General features: G+C 41.9%; 1 protein-coding gene, 1 long non-coding RNA gene and 1 other non-coding gene across 3 annotated transcripts; 1 reads left to right on the top strand and 2 right to left on the bottom strand.

Annotated features, from left to right (window-relative positions):
* Positions 1-766, bottom strand: LOC136463384 (uncharacterized). The gene is made up of 3 exons (XR_010760996.1): positions 422-766; positions 216-339; positions 1-133 (listed from the first exon to the last, which is right to left on the bottom strand). It is a non-coding gene; the product is annotated as an uncharacterized lncRNA (long non-coding RNA).
* A 3,740-nt stretch (positions 767-4,506) lies between these two features.
* On the top strand, positions 4,507-5,328 carry LOC136465623 (putative receptor like protein 25). Its single transcript, XM_066464282.1, has one exon. It carries the CDS (start codon positions 4,507-4,509, stop codon positions 5,326-5,328), a length of 822 nt encoding a protein of 273 aa, XP_066320379.1.
* An 8,994-nt stretch (positions 5,329-14,322) lies between these two features.
* On the bottom strand, positions 14,323-14,429 carry LOC136468347 (small nucleolar RNA R71). Its single transcript, XR_010761849.1, has one exon. It is a non-coding gene; the product is annotated as a small nucleolar RNA R71 (small nucleolar RNA).
* Positions 14,430-25,493: the final 11,064 nt, after the last annotated feature.

The following is a 25,493-nucleotide window of genomic DNA, read 5'->3' as shown; positions in this document are numbered from 1 at the left end:
GCCGACTCTGCTCATGCCGAGTTGTGTGAAAGCGATATCCATTGACATCGTACACAGAGAATGACTTGACCCTAAATTCAAATCCATTGGCAACTTGCCTCAACTCGGCACTCATAGACATGTCAGTTTTGGCCTGCTAGTTCAAGTAGGATGATTCGTTATATATTTGTCAAGTTGAGAGTTAAGTACAAACAACAAATGAAATTGAACAGTACCTCCTCCTTGAACCAACAAATAAAAGTGGGATTTCGTTCTCCCGCGCCATGTCTTAGAAGGGTTTCAACTTCCGCTTCGGTGGGTTCCCTCCGTGATGGACGATGGTAGAGGAGAACAAATTTGCTGTAACAGACGTTAAAAAGAGGGTTGGATGGGTGCATGCGAAATACTGACAAGAAAAGAAACAAGTTTGTGTAAAACTTACGCAATGTACGGGCCAACCTCTTCAAGGTTCCGCAACACATACAGCTGGATAGAGCGCCACTCTTCTAGGCTCAACATCTTCAAGGTAGGTTCACTTGCACTTCCGAGTTGCCCTCGGAAAAGGCTGAGGGTCGACTGATTGTCGGCAGCATTGTAACGAGGGGGTGGATTATGCACGTTAGGAAGGTTGTCGGCATAGTATCTTGTTGTGAAGTATGACACCTCCTCCACAATGGATGCCTCTGCACAGGAAGCTTCAATTTTGCATTTATTTTTGCATTTTGTTCTAAGAACCTTTAGGCATCGCTCAATTGGATAGCACCAACGGGCATGCACAGGGCCCCCCATTTTTGCCTCATATGGTAGGTGCAAGAGCAAATGTTGCATCGGATTGAAGAAGCCGGGGGGAAAGATCTTCTCCAACTTGCAGAGCAACACCGGGGCCATTCTTTCCATTTCTTCAATCTCGGTCCGAGATATCTCCTTAGCACATAGCTTGCGGAAGAACATGCTCAACTCTGCCATCACTCGCCAGATGTGATCAGGGAAATAGCCACGAACCATCACCGGAAGAAGGCGCTCAATCCATATGTGGTAATCATGACTCTTCAGCCCTGTGATTCTCATGGTACTTAAGTTCACACCCCTCCTCCAATTCGCTGCATACCCGTCAGGGAACATCAACGATTGGAACCATTGAAGAACTTCTTTCTTTTGGGCCCTCGTTAGGACGAAGTCGGCCTTAGGCTTCTTCCATGACTTCCCGCGTAAGGGAGGCAACATGTTTAGCTTTGGTCTATCGCACAGCGTTGCTTGATCCAATCTAGCCTTGACATTGTCCTTTGACTTTTCCCAGTCCATGATTGTGTGAAGGACCGCCTCGGCAAAATTCTTTTCAGTGTGCATTACATCAATGTTATGTGGAAGAAGGAGGTCCTTAAAGTAAGGAAGCTTCCACAAGCACGACTTGTGTGTCCAGGCATGCTCTTTTCCGTATCCCACGAAGCCCCCCTTTTTATTGTCGACCACAAGACCATCTAACATCTCAAGAACCTGGGCACCTGTCATCATTTCCGGTGCAGAGTCTTCCACTGTGACACCTTTTCGAAAGTTCTTCTTGTCTCTCCTGAATGGGTGGTCAAGAGGGAGGAATTGTCGATGTTTGTCAAACGAAGAAAACTTGCCCCCTTCTCCAACCGAAAGAACTCCACAGCTGACTTGCATATCGGGCATGGCATCTTCGTGTGAACACACCAGCCACAAAATAACCCATAAGCCAGGAAGTCATGCATGGAATAATGGTACCAAATATGCAATCTGAAGTTTGTCTTTGTGAATCGGTCGTATGTCACTACCCCTTCGTCCCATGCACGGACCAAATCGTCTATCAAAGGCTCCATGTACACACTCATATTAGCCCCCGGGTGTCCTGGAATTATAAGTGACAAGAAAATATTTTGCCGTTGAAAGGCGACGCCAGGTGGGAGGTTGAGAGGGATGACAAATACGGGCCAACATGTGTATGGTGAAGAACCCATACCATAAGGATTGAACCCATCAGTTGCCAGTGCAATGCGTACATTACGAGCCTCGTCAGCTTTGTCGGTATGCTTCCGATCGAAGCTTTTCCATGATTCACCATCGGACGGATGTATCATCTTGTCAGTGTATCGGTGTCCAGTTTTGTGCCACGTCATCTGTTTTGCGGATTCCTCGCTCATGAAAAGTCGTTGGATCCTCGGTATGAAAGGAAGGTACCTCAGGATCTTTGCGCCGACTTTTGTTTGCGTCTTCCGACCATCACCAGATTCTAACTCAATGTACCTAGATGCCTTACACTTCGGACAGTACTTATCGTCAGCATGTTCTCCCCTGAATAAGATGCATCCGTTCGGACAAGCATGTATCTGCTCGTACGACATCTTGAGTGCACGAAGGATTTTATTTGACTCATACGTGTTCTTTGGCAGAACGTGATCATCCGGAAGTAGGGTGCCAACTACTGTCAACAGTTGATCGAAGGATTCTCTACTCCAGCTAAACTGGGACTTCACAGCCATTAGACGTGCAATGGCATCCAGTTTAGAAACATTGGTGCGCCCGTGAAGGGGTTGTTGTGCCGCATCCAACATGGCGTAAAACGCCTTTGCAGTTTGCTCTGGCTCCTGCTCTGCACTTCCTTCATCGAAAGCCATGTCATGGTCATTTAATATTTCTGCCACCCCGGCTTCAGAATCAAACTCCTCGATCCGTTGTCTCACGACCTCTTCTCTCGCACGATGGCGTTCACCATGCATGGTCCACCGGGTATAGTTCTCTACAAATCCATTGTTGACAAGATCTTTACTCATCTCCTCATATGTTTTCATTGCCTTGTTCTTACACTTCCTACAGGGACACCAGGCATGTCGCCGTCCGTTTGCAAATGCCTTCGTCATGAAATCATTGGCCTTCTCAATCCATTCATTTGTGTATTGACCCCTCTTCTGATAGCCCATGTACATCCACTTACGGTCATCCATCCTAACATATAGACGATATTGCAGTTTAGAGCAATAAAACTGAAAATAAGATCAATTCCTCCAGTAAAAATAAGAATACAACATCAACAGAGGATGTGGATTCCTGCAATATTGTGCAGATGTCAACTTTGCGAGGAAAACAAAAGCCAGTCTGAAACTCGCAGATGCTTAACTCTATGGCATTGCTCAACGTTTTGTACTGGATGTTCAGCCAGAGGGCATGCACTTTGATTATGCTGTAATAACGCTGAATTTACTGGTCCTGATGCAATGCAATGGACTAGGGCTTTGTCCCTGGAACTCTAAAAAACTAGTAATATATATGTGGAATATCTATGTGTATCCTAACAACACCTTTCTATAGGTAAAGCTTTTGTTCATCACCTAAAGGTTTATGTTCCAATTAGTGCAGGAAAAATACAGTCTAACAAAGACAGGCAAACAGTTAAATCTTTTCTCTTTCTCTAGTGCCCCGTCTCGATTGCGATAATAATGCAGATAATAAAGCAGCAACACTAGTAGCTAATCGACACACCACACCAGCACCTACCTACTTTCGCTAGGTGGTTTAGTAGTAGCAGTAGTATACAAATTTATTTACAAAGCTCCGTGCACGCTGGAACGTGATGGCACAGTACAGTAGCGTGTGTGTGTGTTTCGTTTAAGTTTCGGCCTCAAACGAACAAGCTGTTTAGCTCTAACTATATATATAACTATATATATATATATAGTTGTCAAACTTGTCAAGGTTTCAAGTTAGAAGAAAAAATGGCAGTAGATAAGGGCAGCCTTTTCTTGTTGCGAATTGTGCTCATCGTATCCTTAATTTGACTGCTCTGTACAAGCCGTAAGTACTACTGCTATACTACTAGTAGTGCTTGCAAGCTTCAGGTTAATTGAGCTTAGGCCTCTCCGGATGTGATGAGCTGAATAATTAATTAACTGGCCTCAGTGAGTGATGCCACTGGCACCAGAAAGAAAGCTGGCATTATTGTACTGTCATAGATTTTTTGTGCATAGCCATTCCCAACTCGTTCGTGCTTTTGGATTATTGGAGCAAATGGATTTCAGTATGAATCTTTTAGAAGGTGGTCTTCCAAAGTTTTCAAAAAATTTAATGTATCTTGACCTATCAAGAAACAATATATCAGGGCCACTACCACTTGATTTTGGAGCTACGGCATTAGAATCACTTCTTCTCTTCAAAAATTCGTTGTCTGGTACAATTCCAAATTCCTTTTGCAAATTGAAGTACTTACAATTTGTAGATCTATCAGGAAATCTACTGCAAGGTCCATTTCCTAATTGCTGGGACAGTTCAGAAGAAGGGAACACATCTACCAGTAATGGGTCTTCAAGTTCCAACCCAAGCTTGCCGATGATTTCAGAAATCTTTATGCTCAACTTATATGACAACAGTCTTTCAGGACCATTCCCTCTTTTTCTCCAAAAATGCCAGCGCCTAATATTTCTTGATCTTGCATTTAATCAGTTTTCTGGGAGCTTACCGACATGGATAGGAGAGAAATTGTCGTCCTTAGCATTTCTGAGGTTACGTTCAAATATGTTCACTGGTGACATCCCTTTCGAGCTTAGCAAGATGAAAGATCTTCAGTTTTTAGACCTAGCTTCTAACAATTTCTCAGGGATGATCCCCATGTCACTTGTGAATTTGGAGGCCATGTCCCACATTCCTGCTGGCAATGGCTCACTTTCAGATGTCGTCTACTATGGATTGTCACTTTCAAATGTTGTCGTCTACTATGGATTGTCATTTTCTGGAGGGATGAGATTTGGGCCTAATGAGTTCATTCACATGAGCACGTTGTACAATGATAGTTTATCAGTTGTCACTAAAGGGCAGCAACTTGAATTTACAACTGGAATCAGGTTTATGGTAAATTTGGATCTGTCTTGCAACAGCTTAACAGGGCATATTCCTGAAGAAATTAGTGCACTTACTGCACTGACAAGCTTAAACCTTTCTTGGAATGATCTAAGCGGGACAATCCCAATGAATATCGGTGCCTTACAGTCGCTGGAATCTTTGGATCTATCACGTAATGGGCTTTCTGGAGAAATCCCTAAGAGCGTATCATCTCTAAGCGCACTCAGCCACTTGAATTTGTCTTACAACAATTTGTCAGGACAAATACCGTCTGGGAATCAGCTACAGGTGCTTGATAACCAGGCATCCATATACATTGGAAACCCCGGTCTTTGTGGTCCACCTCTCTCCAAGAAATTTTCCTATAGTTCCAATCCTCTAAAATTTCCCCACCTGTCCTTTGTTTTGATCAAATCAGGCCTTAGTGGTGAACATATATCAGTTGTGTCATGTAGTTGTAAACAAAGGTTCCTTACATTCAGGTTGAACAAATCATGACCTACTTAGAAAAAAAGGACACTCAATCAAATGAAAAGCATCACGGCGCCATGATGTTTGCAGCCATCTACTAATACTAGTTGCATCACGGCGCCACCAGACGGAGGGGAGAGGTGGGCAACAGGGCAGGTACCTGGCGTCGACGGGAGCAGGCAGGGGTCCCTTGTCGCCACCGGTGCGGCGGGAGCACGTACGGAAGGGGAGGCCGCGGTCAGGGGAGGGGAGAGAGTGCTCGCCGTCGCCGCTGCTGCTGGGGCCCACCCCACCCCACCTCGCGGGAACGGGAGCGAAGGAGGGAGCACGGGGCGGCGTCGGCGGAGGGGATCGTCGTCCGGTGCGCCGGTGCCGCTGTCTCTCTCTCCGTCTCTCTCTCTCTCCGTCTCTCCGGTGGCGGCGGCTATGGGGGACCGCCCGGTGGCGGCGGTGGTGGAGGGGAGGCGGCGGCGGCGGCGGTGGGGAGGCGTGTGCGGTGTGTGTGTGAAAGTAGGAAACGATTTGAGGGAGAAACGGCTTGTTGAATGCTTCTGTTTACCGAGTGCCTAGATGTACGGCACTCGGTAAACTCAAGCACCGCAGCCCTGGTACATGTTTACCGAGTGCCCCGATCTACGGCACTCGGTAAACATAAGCATGGCAGGCAGGTGGGCCGTGGCTAACCTTTACCGAGTGTTTGAGGTCACACTCGGTAAAAGTATCCATTATTTCATGCAAAACAAAAAAGAAAAAATGCCAATTTAATCCTAAAATTCACCAAACTTTCACATGAACTATTTCATGTCATCTATTTACTATCTAAAAAATTCCAAGTTCAAATCATAATGTTGAATTTCACTCTTAATAGAAATCCTACTCGTCATTTTGAATGTTTAGCGTCCCTTTGGGAGATGTACCGGTTCGGCAGCGACGAATGTAAAAATACTTCCAAAACGTTATGAAATTTTTTCTATAACATAGATGTATGCTTCAATGTTAATTCTTCCAATCTTGTGATTTATCGAGTTCGATTTTAATTATTACAATTAAATTCACACGATATGTTCCTAATTTTCATAAAGAATGAAAATTTTGTGAAATATAGTAAATAAATCGAAATAAACACCATATTTTGGAATGGAGTACTAAATATCATATGTGGATAGAGGAAAAAGAATGAAGGGAAAAACAAGAAATTTGGTTGAATTTTACCGAGTGTTGGGCAAATACACTCGGTAAAAGATAGTGTTTACCGAGTGTATTGGCCCAACACTCGGTAAAATTTTCATGTTTGCCGAGTGTATGATCATAACACTCGGTAAACATGTCATGCCTTGACGCCGTTTGGGTACGGTTGCTATCCTAGGTGACGTGGCACGTCAATACCGAGTGACCGTTTTTACCGAGTGCACCCCTTCGGTAAACTTGTGGTTTTACCGAGTGTCTGAGTATACCGAGTGTGCTGACTCGGTAAAGCGGTTGACTACCGGGTGTTTATGTTTTCCGAGTGTTGGCACTCGGTAATCACTTTTTTCCGAGTGCCCCGACTTTTGACACTCGGTAATTGTCGGGGCACTCGGTGACTACACAGTCTCCGGTAGTGATAGAAGTGCAAACCTAGAAATCCATATCCATTGGTTTCCAACTCTAGGTAAAATTTTGAACACATTTTAAGCAAATTTCATTAAAACATGGATTTTTTTTAAAAGGACACCAGAAATTTCCAAGATTCATCAATTTCAATGGGCCAGGTCCGTAAGTTTCCCTCATTTTGATCCTAGATTTGTATTTTTTTTTTCTGCTAAACCTAGTAGCTAAAATAGCCGACGTTCAATTTTCTCATGAGAGTGGTGCTTTTTTAATGGGACCTAAATGATCATAGTCAACTCTCAGTATATAGTCAATGTACCTATACTTAATAAATCTGGATACCCTATTACCAAAAAAATCATTTGGATATTGAAGCTCCCTCTTAAGATAAAAATATTCCATCGCTACATCAAGTCAGATGTTATATTAACAAATTTGACTGATAGCTAGAAGTGTGTGGTTGTCATTGAAGCGAACGGTTGAACACCTCTTTTTTCTATTGGCATAACATACTAAGACTTGTTGGAATGTGATTTCAAGCCAACATATTAGTTTGGCAATAATTATTGAGTCCACCAAATGGTTCTATTTTGTCATATATATAACCCTTTGACGTGATCGGCATCAACCCCAAGTCTACTAGGGTTCGGCCCTAGGCCCGCAATTCATATAAATAAAGGAGTGACGTCCCCAAGTATTCCCCGAAAACACACCAATCCGATCTATTAGGCACTAGCTGGTTCAGAAGGTCGTTTACCCACGTCCAGCTACTACTGCTACAGATCTACTTCGAGTTCTTCACCAACCAAGAGCGACAAGCCCTAATCTGGTGAAGACTAAGGATCCGCTTCATCTACATCAACTATACCACATCCCCAGATGCACAGATGGCATCTTCAGGTTCTAGTTAGTATCTAAGATGAGTTTCCGCACTAAGTATGTTAATGATCATGTATATACTAAGTTAAGATCCTGCTTATGTCTAAGATCTATTTCAACAAGACTATTTTGGGCATTGTTCATGTAGCTATTGGGTTAACCCTATCTAGATCCATTGTCCACATGCTTGGAAGTTTTCCGACGGGCATTGGGGGGGGGGGGGGGGGGGTGGAAAGAAAATCAATTTTTGTGGGGCTTATTTCTATTATTTGGACAATTTGGTGCACACATAATAATCTTGTTCTCTGTATTTGAGAAAACACAAAATGCTTCATTTATGAATGCTACATCTTGGTGAACATATTGGTTGTGGTTTATAGACTCTACTCAAGTACAAGGACACAAGGGAGAAGAGTGTGAGGACACAGGGAGAAGGTTCACACTTGGCAAACAAAGCGATTGGAGACTGTTGCTTTGAGCGTCTTGCCGTCTTCACCAAAAATGGATGGCACAACAGTACTAGCTAAACTTTGGATTTGATTCTCTTCAATTTGATTGTGCTCTTCCCCTAAGTTATTCGTCAGAGATTGGGCTGAAAACTTTGTGAAAAATAGTTGTGTGCAACTGTAGAGTTCGGAATTGTCATTTTTCTAAAAAATATCTTCATGTTTTTCTCCTTAGGACCACTACAGCACTTTGGGCGAGATATACCTTGAAGACAGTGACACATGGAACGATAATTGGTTTCCCTTTTGAGCTGAGCGAGGTAACAGTGGAACTCTCTATCGAAACCGAAATAAAGCTTTCGATTTAGTGCACGTGAAATTATCTCACACATATTGTTCGAAGAAATGAACATCATTTCACACATGTTCGTCTTGTTAAGCTTGCTTTGTGATACAAGCTAAGGGATCCCTTCTTACAGTCACTGTCAGACCATGTTAAATCGAGATTGGCGTACACAGACCAGGAATTGCTCTCTCCAAGTGGTTTAGGTCCATAAATAAAGCACTTTTTTATTTTGTTTTTGTGCACTTTAAGGTCGGCAGGTTTCGAGATGCGATCCATGATTTCGCCGCCTACACAATGACGACGCAGCATGTGCTCTTTTGAGTTCAGAGAAGCTTCTTTGCACCACGCATGGCTTACGCGCTGAGATCCGCATCACCCCTATGCTGTAGCTACTTTGTTCCAAATCAAACACCAATCAACCACAAATACTTACATTAATATTTGATGCATTATATGTTGTTTATTAGTTCGAAATCGAACAAACTAACCTCAAATACTTACAATGTAAATAAAGACTGCAGGTTTTCTAAGCTGGCCGGTGTTATCATCCCGGTCCACAAACTTTCAAAATGATATATTCAGGTCCCTAAAGTTAATGGACTGGAATGACACCCCTAACTAAATTTGAAAACCTACATATATCATTTTGGAAGTTCGTGGACCAAGATGACACCGCTGGATAAGTTTAAGGACCAGCAATAGAAGTTCGTAAACTAGGACAATACTTCTGACCAAGTGTAGGCCGGAACTCAGATATCACTTTAGAAGCCCATGAGCCGAGATGACACTGTGTTACTATAAAGATAATAAGAGACTAAAATTTAAAGATATAATATGAAGGTTAGAACTCCGTGGTTTGGAGGGCACACAGAGATATATAGGAGAGGGATGTGATGGGTTGAGGAATAAAAAAGGCAAGAAAGATGTGAGATCCTCGTACGCGTTGATGGTGATAGATGGTGGGCAAACGCCAAGGCAAAGCCTTCCGTGGGATCGCGCTGCTCGGCAATATGTAGTGGTGGGATACGATGCGTGAATCATTGTCCCCGTCCCTGAACAACGTACAGTCCGACCGTCGTCTCCGATCGACCTACTATGAGCCAGCAGTGTGTGTGCGTATGGGAGAGATCGATCGAGATGCTCTTGTGGGGAACAGAAACACCACTGCCTGCATGCAGCAGCAAGAAGGCAAGCCACGGCCGATTCGGCCGTATGTAAATAAAGCTGGTTAAGACTGTCCGTCAACCGTTATCTAAAATACAAAACCCATTTCACACTGAGTAGCGCTATAGACAAAGGGCTCAATACCAAGTTTTAGTCTTCTCCAACAAAAAAATCCAAAAGATAATCTTTTCTGCTGTCACACTCCAAAATTTTTTATTTTGGGTTGTGCATAGAAACACTAATTACAATAAATGCTTTAACATTTGGATAAAATTTCCCAAGATTAGTTAGAGTTAGCACAAATTTAGTTATAGAAAAATGTGATTTTCAAATTTGTAAACTAATTTAACAGTATTTTGCTTGCTGTGATGTTTGCTTGTTGCATGATCTTTGTATTGTGAGTGTGTAAAGTTTTTAAAACACGTTTAGTAAGTTGTTTATCTTTCTCCGGCTTGTCTCTATTTTCTATAGTATAATCCTTGCTTTCTTGATCTTAATATTTGTGTTAGAGTTTTTCAAGATACTTTTCTTCCATTCTAAATCAGTCCTTTGAGTTCATCATCCATCAACTATCAGTGAGAACGTCTCGGGAGTTTTTCTAGTTTTCTTTGGAATTCTTTCCCACTTTTTAGGAGCATAATCTAATTTTTAGATTCTTCAAATTATCTGATCATGGGCTTTAAATACTTTATTTGGGTTCCTCATGTTCCATAATATCTCTGAAAAATTTCGCTGAATTTTGGGAGCTTTCGTAGTATTTTTCGTGAGTCAAATAATAATTCTGGACATCTCTAGAGTTATTTTTATACATGAAATTAAATATTTCGAAAATAATAAATCCTTGCTCTATTCCAACTCGGTCCAAACCCTACGTTATATATATGCTTCCTTCCATTCATCTTGACGCATCTAGAAACCATATCAAAAGCCGCCGTCTACTTTATCAATCCCATCTGACTCCACCGTCGGGGCTCCAATGTTACGCGGCAGGCGTTGTCCATGATCGGCACCGTTGATGTTCTTCAGAAGCATCCTCGGCACATGCAGCTTCGATTGTTAGGATGATCTCTACCAACTTGGCCCAACGGCTAATTGGGCACTTTATCCGTGGCCTGATCAGGGGCGTCCAACCCTATATATGGTTGATGGACCCTCGTCGCATAGCGTCATAAAAAGAAGGCGGGGGCCGGGGCATAAGGCACGAGGTTCACCTGAGCCGTAACAAACCCCACCTACATTCTAACCCTAAGCCGATCTAGAGAGAGGGCACTGACAATGACGGGAAGCCGCCTCCGCGTGTAACACCTTTGGTGTTACGAGCTCGCTAAGCACCGAGATTATGGCCTGAGAGATAAATCTATAAATATAGTGAGTTAGTTTACTTAAATGCCTATATGTGTTAATGAAAAGTCCTAACGCGAAGGGTAGAATAAGTAGTTCTAAACATTGGAACGGAAGCAATTTTTATAAACAAAAATTAAATATAATTTGTATGTAGTACTTGAATAAAGTTTAGAGTGTAAGTGTAGTAGATGGAAATGCAACATTAATTTTTGAAGAATCAATACTATTAGTTAGTAATTTGGGAAGTTCAAAAATCAAACTTGGGATTTAAGAAGGGTCAACGCTTGAACTTGTGTTTAAAAGTATCATTCTTTGGCGAACTATATTGGACAAACTAATTAGGAAGTGCTTAGATATTTTGTTTCTAAGAGTTAGTATGTAGTATGGGCTAGGTCATGGTACAATTGTTAGTTGAATCCGGCAAGGTTTAGACCTTTTAAAAATTCAATCAAAAGTGTTAGGGGAGGTTAGTACTAATCGGACATTGAATTCTTGTGAGTCTAAAATGATAATAGACAATGATATTTTAACATTTAATTTCTAACAAAAATATTTAAACACTAGCTGCATGTTTTGGTATTGTCGATTGCATCAAAGTGAATGCTTGAGCATGGCATAGGTCGACATTGTGTTGGATGTCACGTTGTCCGCTCTAAAATTGCCCTAACTTCACTAGAACGCGCCTGCGAACCCGGATTCGGTGTTCGGTTCGCGAACCAGCGTTCGGCGTGATGAACCCATGTTGGCACCTCCCTATCTCCCTCTCTAGTCGCTCTCTGGACGTGAGGTTTGCTTCATTAGCTAGGTGTTAGTATCAACTTTGGGTTTATAGGAGTTGGTTTAGTCTTCATCGAGTTGGTAAGTAGTTTTTGGCCCGCTTTAATAAGCATGCGTGTCACCAGTTTCGTCTGTTTGGCCCCATGGGCACGGTCGCCTCGCGCGCGTGCGTGGCTGGCACCGGGCTCGGCCCCAGGCTGGTCATGGCCTTTCCCTGTAGACCAGTGCCTGCCTGCCAAGACGACGCCAGTGACGCGCCTCTCACCCCGCTTGCCCTCTTGCTGGCCAAGCCGCGCTGAGCCGCTGTGCCGCGCACAGCTCCGAGGCGATGCTGCGACTGCTATCGCTCGGTCATCGTGGCATTTTCCCTGCCCTCCAATTCACTTCGATCGCTGTGGCGCTCACCCTCCGCTTCTCATGCCACCTACCACTGCCCTCATCTCGACGCCGTTGCGTGGCCACATGTAGGCAGCTAACCGACGCGTCGCTCGCTCAGTGTGGTCATGTCTCCGCTGCCACTGTCCATGCCCTGCCAAGACCAAGCCATCCCATCCCGGCACCCCATGACACGTTCCATCTATGCTGCACCGTGCGGACACTCTCGCTCATTAAATGCAGCCTCGACCGAGGTTGGCCGGGCCTAGAAGCCGCTGCCCCATTGCCTTACCACCGAAGGAGCCACGCCACTTCACAAGCTTTTAACACGCGGTCCATGATATCCCATCTCGATTTAGGGCCCCAGTGGCTAGGATTGGAAGCTAGCTAGCAAACCGACCCACAAACAAGCCTTGTAGTCAGCCAATTTTTACATTTTGCTTGCCGTTGGCCATCTCACCTCCAGAACAGAGCACGGTTGGGGCAAAGGCCCTACCCCTCGGTAGGGGTTCAATTGGTGGTTCCTTAGAGTTTGCTTTGGTCCTATCGTACGGTTGCTCACCCTAGTTTGACCAGGAATGGCACAGGTGAGGTCCTGGCACGTCAGTGCCATGCTCGGAGCGCCGTCATGGGGTGCACGTGCACGTGGCCGGACCTGCTCGGGCCACCTCTGCTTCAACCATCACCTCGGCTAGACTCGTGGTAATCTCCTGTTGCTCCCACCCTTTCTGTTGTCTTTGTCATCGCTCTAGCTCATCGGGAAAAGCCTTGCCACCATGGTGATTGGTCCGCCTGCCATGTGCAGCACGATAGAATTCACCGTTTAATGCCTAATCACCGCCTAGGGTTTCATCTTGGCTCTACGGCGCTCGTCGGCTCGCTTGTGGGGCTAGTGTTTTGCTTCGTTGGTCAGTGTACGCACGCTGCGTCGGCCGGAGTCGTGCCGTTGTGCGCAGGCCGCCGAGGACCATCCTGTGGCAAAGACAGGGTAGTTCAGGGATCTTTCTACAAAAAGTGTCTTTGTCGCAATAGTGCGCATAGTGCCGCATAATAAATGGATAGATTGGGGACTCTTCTATAAAACCGTCGGTGCACATGTGGTCTCCCCGCCTTGGGCCATGGCTAGGCCGGCCAGCTACGCACGCCTGCATTCCGCGTGGGCCGTATTGGGCTATCGGGCCACATCCGGTTACCGGCGGCCTTTTCAATTTTAAGACAATTCCTAATCAGCTTCTAAGCAAACTTGCGAATTTAATATAAAATTTTGTAGGAATCTAAAAATTGTGAAACCAATTTTGTTAAGTTTATAAAATCATGATCTACTAATTTTGTCAATATCTCTTGCCACCCCATCCCTCCTTCTAGTGGAAAATATAAATAATGATATCTGGTATACTCCCGGGTGAAATGCTACAATGGTATATTATCTGTGCGGTTGCGGATACTCAGTCTATATACAAGTGTTCTTAATAATTACCAACAACTCATTTCTAGCATCATTGCTAGGGATGACAACTTAGTAAAAGAGTGATGCTAAGAAATGCCAACAAGTATTTTTGACGCTATTGCAGGGGAGGGGCACATGGCTATAGAGAATTGATCAAATAAATACTTATTGATAAAATCATAACTAAGCACCTCTCCTTTAGTGTGCTTACCCTTGTTTGTCTTTGTTCATAAATTATACAGGGTATTGCAAGATTGATCTTGATTCACTAACAACTTCCAATCAGAATCAAATCAATCAAGAGGCAGCTCAACACCAGTTTATGAAGCTATGGCTGAAAAGACTCTACAGTGAGTTCTCTACTCCAAACTTGAGTTTGAACTCAAGCCAAGCCTCATCAACATGGTACAAGCTATCCATTCAGTGGAAAGGCACATGAAGATGCTAGTGCTCATCTTTAGAATTTCCTAGAGATTGGCAGCATAATCACCATCAAGGACGTTGCTCAAGACATCATACTACTCCATCTGTTTCCATTCTTGTTAGTGGGGAGGGCGAAGTAGTGGTTCTACACCAACAAAGAAGACATCAATACATGGGCAAAATGTTCGAAGGCCTTTCTAGTAAAATTCTTTCCTATAGGCAAGACCAATGCCTTAAGAGGAAAGATTTCTCACTTCCAACAGTAGAAAGGAGAAATCATTCTAGAAGCATGGGAACATTTCCAAGAATACATTTCAGATTGTCCTCATCATGGGATGGAGGATTGGTTGCTCATGCAAAGCTTTTACCATGGATTAACTCAGAAAGCTCATGAACAACTAGATGCTACTATGCGATGATCATTTATGTCACTCACCCTTGGAAAAATTGAAACTCTCATGGAGAAGATAGCCTCTAATCAAGGCTGGTCTCAATGCAATATTCAAGTATGCAATAAGAGCGAAGAAGTACCAGAGGTGGTGTGTGCACTGTCAACTAAGATGGACATACTATTGAATTGGCTTGAATAGCGAGCCAATTACAAGAAAGACCATTAGGTCATTTAAGATGCCTTTAATTCCCAAAACACATGTGGAGAATATTTGGGGGTTGATTTCCTCGAATCTCAAGAAGATGCAAACATCATTGTCTACAATTCTACTCCACAACAACAGAGACAAGGATGTGGTCAACAACAACAACAACATTTAATTTACCAAGGTAAGTACCTAGGTAATTATTCTCCTAAACCTAAGCAACCATCTTTGAGAGACCTGATCTTAGAACAAGCTAAGATTAATGAAAGTATTTCTAAAAATCTTGCTTTTAATAATAAGGTCCTAGAAAACATAAATACTAAAATGGATAGTTTTTCTTCCACCATCGAAGACCAACTGAGCTATAACAAAAAGATAGAATCATAATTAGCCTAGTTGGCTCCTGCTCTGCCTATTGCTACTAACCTTGAGGAGGTCAATGCCATAACCACAAGAGGTGGCAAGACTACTCGTGATCTACCATATCCGACAAGGACAGGTAAGACATCGGTAGTAGAACAAGAGGAGAAGAAGGATGATGAAGTTGAAGAAGTTGATCCACAAGCACAAGAAATGATGCAAGATTTTCATGACACCACCCTCCTACCATTTCCACGCAGAAATCAAAAAGCCAAAATGGATGAGCAGTTTGGTAAGTTTGTAGAGGTAATTCAAAAGTTATATATCAATATTCCTCTACTAGATGTCATACATGTACCTACCTATGCGAGGTACCTTAGAGATATTCTAAACAATAATAGACCACTACCTACCACTAAGGTAATCAATTAACAAAGGAGTGTAGTGAGGCCATCCTAAACACATCACCTGTTGAAAAGAAGGATTCAGGATGTCCCACTATTGATTGTTCGATCGAAAGCCAAAACTTCGAGAATACGCTATGAGATCTTGGAGCAAGCATTAGTGTCATGCCCAAGAAGGTTTTTGACAAGTTCAACTATTCAACACTCACGCCAACATCGATGTGTCTACAACTAGCTGACCAATTGGTCTGCTACCCCACAGGAATTACCAAAAATATGCTGGTAAAAATAAGAAACTTCTTTGTTCCAGTGGATTTTGTAGTACTTGACATGCAGGAAGACATGAAGACACCCCTCATTCTTGGGGGACCTTTCCTACAAATGCATACATTGATGTTAGAACCGGAGAAATCAAATTCCATATTAACAGCAAGGAAGAACGATTCGCCTTCAAGCCAAGACCAGAACAATGCACTAATTTGGAATGGTGTGAGAAGCAAGAACAACCATCAAGGTCACCATCTCTGAGACCAATGGATGCACCCAAAGAATAAACACGAATAGAGAAGTTCGGTTCAGTGAACTTAAAATTCCTGAACCCTCATCGGGAGGTAAAATTGGTAGTTATCCATATTTACTTTTTACATTGCATTAATCATTTTATCTTAGCATATTTACTTTTCAACATCTGCATTAGAAAGTAAAATTTCTCATCATGGCATTATATAAATCCAAGCCCCATGTAAATAATTTTTACGGAGCATAAAAATCCCATAATAAATGTTTATCGTGGAGGCGTAAAAATTCAAAAATACCATTCATTCATCTTCTTATATTTTGTAGTTTGATAAAATATTTTTATTGCATATATATACTTGAGTATACAATAGAAATACAGACATATGGGACCCACTCAACTATCGTCCATCACCTTCATCTCCACTCTGCACCGTCCAACTCCACTCTCCACCGAAAGAAGGTGATATTTTGCTTAAGCACTAAGCAAGGAAGAGTCTGGAGGACAAGGCCATTTGGCCACAATGTGGGGCTGGCCGGCACCACCACTTGGCCGGCCGGCTGTCCTACTGCTCTCCCGCCTGTAAATACCACCCCTCCTGCTTGCTCTCGACCACAACCACAACTGCAATCATGCATCCCAAGTTTAAAATTCCAAACTCCAATTTCGTAGTTTGAAAAATTCACTTAATAGAAGTGATTTTAGAATTAGGAAAGAAGAGGAAGTTTTAGAGTGGAAGTGTTGCTAAAATTTGAGCAAGGGTGAGAGAAACTAAGAGTAGAAGTGAGAAGGTTTAAGAGTGGAAGTGCTGTTAAAATTGAGAGGAAAAATCAATATAATTAAGGGGGAAGTTTTGCTAAAATCTTGATTAGAAAAAAATCATTAGGCAACCTCGGACAACTGACCCTCGAACGACTGACTCCTGAGTGGCTAACCGCTGACTTTTTATTTTCCTAATCCATTCCATGAGTTGTGTTGTCTGTTTATTTTACAAGAAGATGAGCATGTATTTGGGCAAGCTTAAGCGGGCGGCATCAGTTCTGTTCGACGAGAAGCTCTTCATCCCGGGCAAGCACCGACATGCAGCTCGATACTCCATCTCCCATTGTCGAAGCGCCTGTCTGGGTCATCATCTGTTAAGAAGAACATTCTCCTAGAGGAGAAGCACCTAAAGTTCCAGAACAAGACAGAGAAGAACACCTACATGAAGCTAAAGACTCAGAGGATTCATTCTCACTCCTAGCCTATGACCCAGCCCTTCTACGCTCCACAGGAATGGACACTGGAATTTGAAATCATATTTAAAACTATTGGATGGGAGAATGTTTGGGAAATTGATGAGCCTGGGTCAAAGCTTTTAACCGCTAAATTTTTATGCACCTTGCAAACCACTGATTCTGAAGTCACATTTAGACTTTTTGGGAAAGACTTTTCTGGTCCCTAGAAGAATTTTAGTGAGCTTCTAGGATTCCATGCTTAGTGTGTAGTTGATGTAGACACCGCTATACAAGATTCCGATAGGACAAAATTTTGAAGAGAAATATCTAAAGAACTTACTTGTTACCATCCTTGTACAAATGAAATCTAAGCCCCTTATGTGCTTTATGCATACTCCCTCCGTCCTATAATTTAGTTCGTTCTAGCATTCAAAATTTATCCTCAAATATAATGCATTCTAGAGGACAAAATCTAGTTTTGCAGTAAATACTTTTCATTTATCAACCAATCACCATTAATCACTTTGATAATGGCATTTGATTAGGAAGTAAAATGAGAGTACATGTGTCTTTCATGTTCTCTCTTAATTTGTCTTAAAATTCCTAGAATGTACTATATTACAGGATAGAGGGAGTAAATGGCTAGGATATTCTTTGTTTCCTAGAAATGATTTTCGCACTGTAAGGAATGATGAACTTAAGCTGCTCTATGCCATGGTTAAGAGAAGAATGGTTTCACCGGTCAAATTTATGATGAAACAAGGGATAAAAATTCTTGAACTTAAGGGAGATGTTGGGTGTACTTCTCTTGTCACCTGCATAGCCAAAAATTTGGGTCTTTTGGAAAATGCTTCTGTTGTTTACATTGATGACATTCCCCATTGGTATATCGACTATGAATATTTTGTTCAAGCACACATGTTAAAAAGAATAAGGATGGGAAACTTGTCATGATGTACATGGATTATACAACCGAGATTCCATTACCAGACCGAAACCTTGGTTTGTATGTGGTGGATTCTTTTGTCTTTGATTTACAGGTCAGTGAGGCAGCACCTCACAGAAGTGCTTCTGTGAGAATCACTCACAACCCGTAGCCCCAGTACCGTGGTGATGATCCAATTTTGGAGGGACCAGCTTTCACCAGCTATGTAGGCTGGGATCAGCTGGGATCCTCCCACATGTATCAACCCAAGCATGCTGGTTGGAAGCAGTCCGCTCCTCAGCACACTGAGAGCTCCTAGCAGTAAAGCTCAAGTGAGCAATGGGAATATGGCAACTTCAACTACTATTAGCAGTAGCCATATGAAGAAGTGTCAAGCGGCCACTAGGGAGGATGTATGTCCTTCTCTGCCCGTGGCTATCATGATTGTCTGCCCGCCTCGACACTAGGTTGACAAACATAGATGAGACACAGCAAGACATTCAGAACACACTTCACTAGAACTCCTAGTGACAAGCAGAAGTGGGAGATCGCCTCATCAACATCCAGCAATATCAGCAGCAGGAGAATGAGAACCGGAGCTATCTGTTCCAGAAGTTCAATTTTGACCCACCATTTTGATCGACTATAGCAACACCTAGCTTGGGGGAGGAGGATTCCCTGTTATCTACGGTAAGTTTTCTTTTCTAATATTTTGTTTTCTTTTCCTTTTATTTATTTAGTTTTGAGTTTGTCTTATAAAAAATGCATAACTAGGAAAACAAAGTAAAAAACATGCTTGGGTTAAAAAATCAAACCAAATAAAAAGAGTGTGTATAAAGTTTGCTCTAAATTTCTATTTTAAGAGCCAATAAATAAAAAGAACATGAAGATGAATTTTCATATTGGAAATGAGGAATAGTTGCTCTGTTATAATTCCTTTCAAGTACCTAGTTTTCAGCCTTAAATTCTTTCGAGTTTTGGATACGATTGTTTTGACATGAGAATTTGTTCTGAACTTGAAACTCGTGGGTAGCAATGCTTGATCTAAGTCTAAGTAATTGACAGATATGATATGAGAAAGTTTGACCTGTTATTAATCTTGTTCCAAGTGATACTAAAATTCTATAGAGATTTCCTTTGAAAAACATAAAAATGCAACATGATGAGATCCTGTATGACAAACCTTGAATTCCTACCAAAGCCAAACATGATTTTTAGGCTAGGAAAACTTTTACTCATATATGCTACTTATTTTGTATTGAGTTTAGTCAAGCTTTGTTGACCCTTATGAGAGGTTTGTCATGCTCTTAAAATCAAGATCATGTACACACCACCAACATATGCACTACTCCTACACTAGGAGTAGGTGCAAAAACATGCCATTCTATCTAGATCCACCCAAAAATGTTCTACTTCTACACTGGGGGTGGACACCAAAAACATCCTTGATAGGTTTTTCCACTAAAAAATGCTCCAAGTTCTTGTTGCTATCTCTCAAAGTTTTGTTGCAGAAGAAAGGTATGGCTATGCAAGAGTTATTCATAAAAAAATAAAGTTGAGAAAAAAATGGACAAGTGTCTGAGATATTCAAAACAATGGGTACTTAGATGCCCGCCTTCAAAAAAAAGATGAATAATATAGCCCATGTTCTCTTGCAGATGTTTCCAAGTTTCAAAAGAGAGATAAGTTTTCAAGTAGCATAGTAGAATTAGGCTAGCTACCATATATATCCACTATAAATTCCACACACATGCACATCTTGATTTGATTGTATGACTCAACTCTCTTTGGATCCGAGGTTTGACCTTACAATATATGCATTACTATATGCTCTTCCATGTTATCACCATTCCTATGAGCTCCACATAAGCCATAGTTGTAAGAAGAGAAAGGCATAACATTATTTTTGCCTTAATGAGGATCCACAAATACCACATATTTTGAGATACTTGAGATTGTCATACGATGGAATCTCTGAGTTTCATTTTGACAAACTTGGAAAAACTCTAGAATAATGGTTGAGCAAAGAACTTAAGACATAGTGCTTAACTGGGTCATTCTATCTTTCAATTACTCAAGACCCAAGGGAAAGCTACAAGCCCCATGGTTGAAGGTAATATGAGTAAGTTTGAAAATCAGATAAGTTTGCTCTAATCTAGAGGAGAATTCTTGTTTGAAGGCATGTGTACATTTGATGAGTGACAACATTGTAGCAACTCCTGATCCATTACTAAGTTTGACATTGCTCAGGGATGAAGCAAAGGTTAAGCCTAGGAGAGTTTGTTGACGGTAGTTACCATCCATGATGAACCATCAATATAACTTGAAATCATGCATGAAAATGATCATCAACATAGACTTAGGGGTTTAAACCGACAATTTTCATGAGTTTTGGTGAATCTGTGTTTTTAGTAGGGTTTATCTAGAAAAACATCAAGGGAGATCAAATTGTCAAATTAAATCACACTTATCCACAGCGAAAATAATCCCAGAAGGTTCCAGAAGACTCGAGAGGACACTATGCCAAAGCGGAGGCCAAGGCGCCGCCTTGGCCCCACCTACAGGCTGGTTGGCCCCTGGGGCCCACCTATTGGCCCCCATTCATATGTTGGTTCTCCACCACCTTAAGAATTGCATCTACGCTGTTTATTCAAATCAGTTTGATTTGAGGGCTCAAGAATGATGCCCAGCCTATATATATCAGCCCCTACCCCCTGCCATAAGTCAAGATCAGATCCAAAATTAGGGTTTCTAGAGAGAAGAGAATAGAAATCCAATTCATCAAAGTTCTAGTGTAGGCTAGCTTGCAAGGTTCAAGTAGAGTTTGGGCAATTGCTCAGGATTCCGGATTTGCCGTCTGGAGGTCAGGTATATCCATTGTATCCAGTCTTATTTTATAACTTTGTGTTACTTCAATACTATGTTTCTATTTATTATGTTCCTAGTTTGCTCTAGTTATATGCTTGATATAGTTATGATTGATAATGAATTTATGCATATGTTCGCAAAGCGCTTAGCTCAGTACTCGAGTGAGTTGAGTGGTCAACATTATGTAAGCGTGGTGCTTAAATATTGTTTACCTGTGGATGCATTCTACACTCTGGGTCATGTAGTAGATCGCGGATGTGACATTCCCGCTGAGTCCTTTGTAGTCCACTCCCCATTTGTAGAGCAAGTAGAACCCAGTTGCGAAGGGAGTCAAGCTCTGTTCTTGATCTTCCTTAGTAATGTTCCTTGTGCATAGACCCAAAGTTAAATATGTTATAGATGAGAGTGTATATACTTGGGTGTACAAAAGACTTAGTAAATAAGGAATAACTTAGGAATCTTTTGCTCTTACCGAATCTCATGCCTAGCCATACTACATTTTATGAGTATCTATTTCTATCTCTGGATAATTATTAGTGCCTATATTCACCATTTATTTATCATTTGACATACACCTGCTATAGCATGACATTGATCTAATCATAAGTATGCATATTTGTTAATATACACCCCATCGCTCCTCCCTGTGGAAAATATAAATAACGATACCTGGTATACTCCCGGGTGAAATGCTACAATGGTATATTATCTATGTGCTTGCGGATACTCAGTCTATATATATATATATTTACAAGTGTTCTTAATAATTACCAACAACGCATTTCTGGCATCTTTGCTAGGGATGACAACTTAGTAAAAGAGTGATGCTAAGAAATGCCAACAAATACAATGGGTGCAAAGGGTAGGACTAATCCCCTTGAGGTAGACTAGAGAAGAGCAATGCTTTTCTAAAATGGTAAGGAGCTAGAGGGTCTCGCCCTTAGAGAGTTTATCGCTAATAATCATTGGAGACTCCCTATCGTTGTTTAGAAAAGCGTATTTCAAACCTAAAAGAAGGGGTTTGAGCACAATGGGGGTTTTGGTGTCTCTTGAGTTTTATCTAGAGGGAAAGGATCTCGTGGTTTTTCTTCATCTTGGATGAAATCCTATGCGTCTTCTTTGAGATGTTTGTCGGAGGCTTCTAGGAGAGATGCTGCCATAATCTCTTCCAATGGATCTTGCTCGGGACTCATCTCCGTCTTAACATGTAACAAGCGAGTAATGGGAATAGACAGGTTTATGCTTTTCCCAAGACTTACATTTATACTCCCCTTTTTTGCTTCATGGAGAAGTCTCTCTATTGGATGCCCTATCAAAAGATCGAATTCCCAAATATCAAAAACATGACAACTAAGATACACTTTGGTTTCGTCTACTTTGATAGGCATGAGGTGAAAAATTCCTTCACTAGGAAGGATTGCCCAGAGAGACTTTTTAGAAACTTAGCTGTTGGACTTAATTGCATATTTTCATAGAGGGTATGTGTAAAAGATTTAGACATAAGATTTACTCCTACAACCGGATTATAACAAGCATCGAATGAGGTTTCATGAATCTAATAATGAATGGAGGTAGAGGGAGAATCTAAACGAAGAACTTCAGGAGAAAGCTTGGATTCTCTGAACCACTCATTGCTTACAATCGTCGTCAACTCCTTCATAGTGTTTTTAAGGAACTTATCTTTGGTTGGGTCAGGAAGATGCAAGTTAGGTGCTGATGGTGTCAAAGATTTCCTTATTGCATAATAGTTCTGAGGTGTTTCCAAAGTCAGAGAAAAGATCTACCTCGAATTCAAACATATTTTCCAAAGACATACTTTCATCCTCCTTCAGTGGTTCAGGAACTTGGAGGATAGTTGAGGCTTCAAATGGGGTAGCTAAAGATTTGAGCTCAACTATCACAGGTTCTTTCTCAAGAGTTTTCTCAACTATGTCTTCTAGGCCATCGTCATGAACGCTAGCGTACGTAGGGGGTGTTATCTAGGATTTTTCTCTCTTCACTAGCAGAACAATGTAAGAAAGCACCTCTAGAAGTTGTATCAAGAAACTGTGCGGTCTCCCCACTAAGACCCATATAAAAGTGTTGTAAAAGCATAGGGTCTTGAATGGCAAGATTTGGGCCAGAATCGACTAGGTCATTAAAACATGCCCATGCCGCACAAAGAGATTTTTCTTTCTGTTTAAATGATAGAACCTCTATTCGAAGGTAACCACTCTAGAGATGGGAAAGAAAGATAAGCAAAAGCTAGAACATAAGGCTTACCAAGCTCCTTGTACACTCCCTATGGTTCAGTTATACTAGTGTTTTGCTATTCCTACCAAGGAGAATGGAAATAGCTTCCACTTTAAAGTTTCAAGTGACATGCTTGTGATATGCAAGCATGCACAAGTTTGCTCAAACTCTCGTAGGTCGGTATATGGGTTTTCATCGCCTTGTCCTGAGAACAATTGTTCTTGGACCAAATTTATTAAACACGGATGCAACTCATAGCTAGGTGTAAGGATAGGTTTCAAAGATTCTTGTGGATCTAGTTGTGCGCTCGTGGGAGCAGCGAATTGATTAATAGGCGTGATGTTATCCATGCTTAAAAAGAAATAAAAGATACAAGGACAAACCTAGTTTGACGAAATCACAACAACCGTCTCCCTAGCAACAGCGCTAGAAAACTTGTTGACACCTGTGGTGGCACACAGAGACAAAACCCGCAAGTGCATGATTATCGAAGTTGTTTTCACCTAGAGTATTATTGAGTATCGTATCCACAAGGAAACATATGTATGTTGTTGTTGGTAGTCCTTAACGATCAAATCCGATCGCCAATTAATATCCAAAATAGGAGACACAAACAAACTTATGACATATATACCTTTACTATTGACATATTTCCATATGTATTGGAGACTTAGTGTTTTGCAGGAGACATACATAAAAAGCATGGGAAATATGGTCAAAAGGTGAATCTAGGCAAAAGTGTAAAGCAGAAACATGCAAAGAAATAAGAGAGAGCCCATCCAACTTACAAATTCGGGCCAAGCACCGACATGGGGATGATCCAGGCCAACCAGTAGCCCATAGCACGAACACAGTGGCAAGGGGGGCTAGCCCTGGTGCGTCTGCACCAGGGGTGCGCCTGCACCCCCACCACCACCTCCTAGGCCCATCCTCTGCAGGTGGTTGCATGGCAGCTTGCATAGTCGGTTTAGGCTAGTTTCCTAATTTACCTGCGCCAAACCGACCTCACACTTGTACAAGTAGATGGGTGGAGCTCTCCCAAAACACACACCTCATTTGGGCTCTACTTCACTACCACACTCTTGTACTCTTTTTACTTTTAGTAGCATTTGGAGCTAGCAAAGCTATCAAGGAGGGCTCGACTCCTTAGAAGAAAGAGAGAAATCTTCGTATGAATGCAATGAGAATTTCTTCCAAAGTCTTGCTCTCATATTATCGATATAGTTGTGGTATAGAACTAGAGTATAGTTTTCATGTTATAATCATGGCATATGAACTAGCATATAGTCTTTATGTTATGAGCTTAACATGTAAAACCTTATGCTTAATCATTCATATAACTTGTATGCTTAGAAGTAAAGCTAAGTTGAGGTGGCGGTTTGACGTTCCTTTGGGTTTGCCCATGTCCTATGCTTGTCGATATGTAGGGTCAAAGTTCCTGGGGGATGTGGGTAGTTTTCTTGTACATGGGCATGGTGTTCGAGTGCACGGAAGCCTTTGGATATGATGGTACTCCATGGTTGAGGGGTAGGCGGTAGGTGGTGATAGTCCTATCCATCCCTTGTAAACCCCCACGTTCGGGTATTGTGTAGGAGTCTTAAAGTCTCCCTGGCTTGCTGGTAGACTAGTGCTTAGAGATCTTCCCATCCATCTTACACTTAGGTCTAGCTCTACCCATGAAATTTGTACGATCACAAACTGTTCTTTGCACGACTATATTAGAACATGCCTGCTCCACTTAGGAACATTCTTTTATCCTTGAGGTTGGCCCAGATGTGTGTCCACTATCCTTAAAATACCATTTTTACCCTTGTCATAAACATTGATTCACTATGCAAGTATGTAATCTTGTTCATATCCATGCTAGACTCTTACACCATGCCTTTCTTTGGAAAAATATAAATAATAATACCCTGAATACTTCCGGGTGAAATGCTACAACGATATTTCCGTGTGCTTGTGGATATCTTTTGTAATCGTTAAGAACCATTGTGTTGGTGTTCCATGGTGGCATTGCTAAGATTTATCCAAATCTTAGTGATGGTGCTAAGAAATACCAACAGGCATTTCTAGTGTCGTTGTCGAGAATGGATTCTATCTCCATACTTGGTGATTGCGCTAAGAAATGCCAACAAGCATTTCAGGCGCCGTCTCCGGGGAAGGCATAGGTTAAAAGAATCTAGTAAGACATGATCATGATCAAATGAATGTAATGGTAGCCATAGTTTATGCAGGCTAACTCTACTTGTTTTCTCCTTGTTGTGGATGAAAACAGGATAGTC

The sequence above is a fragment of the Miscanthus floridulus genome, chromosome 7 (assembly GCF_019320115.1).
Source record: "Miscanthus floridulus cultivar M001 chromosome 7, ASM1932011v1, whole genome shotgun sequence".
Taxonomy (NCBI): domain Eukaryota; kingdom Viridiplantae; phylum Streptophyta; class Magnoliopsida; order Poales; family Poaceae; genus Miscanthus; species Miscanthus floridulus.
Note: the sequence above shows the minus strand (reverse complement) of the source record. Positions and strands in the feature narration are given on the sequence as shown.

What these genes read in the sequence shown, in the direction of transcription:
- LOC136465623 (XM_066464282.1), top strand. Translation starts at nt 4,507, where the DNA reads ATGTTCACTGGTGACATCCCTTTCGAGCTTAGCAAGATGAAAGATCTT.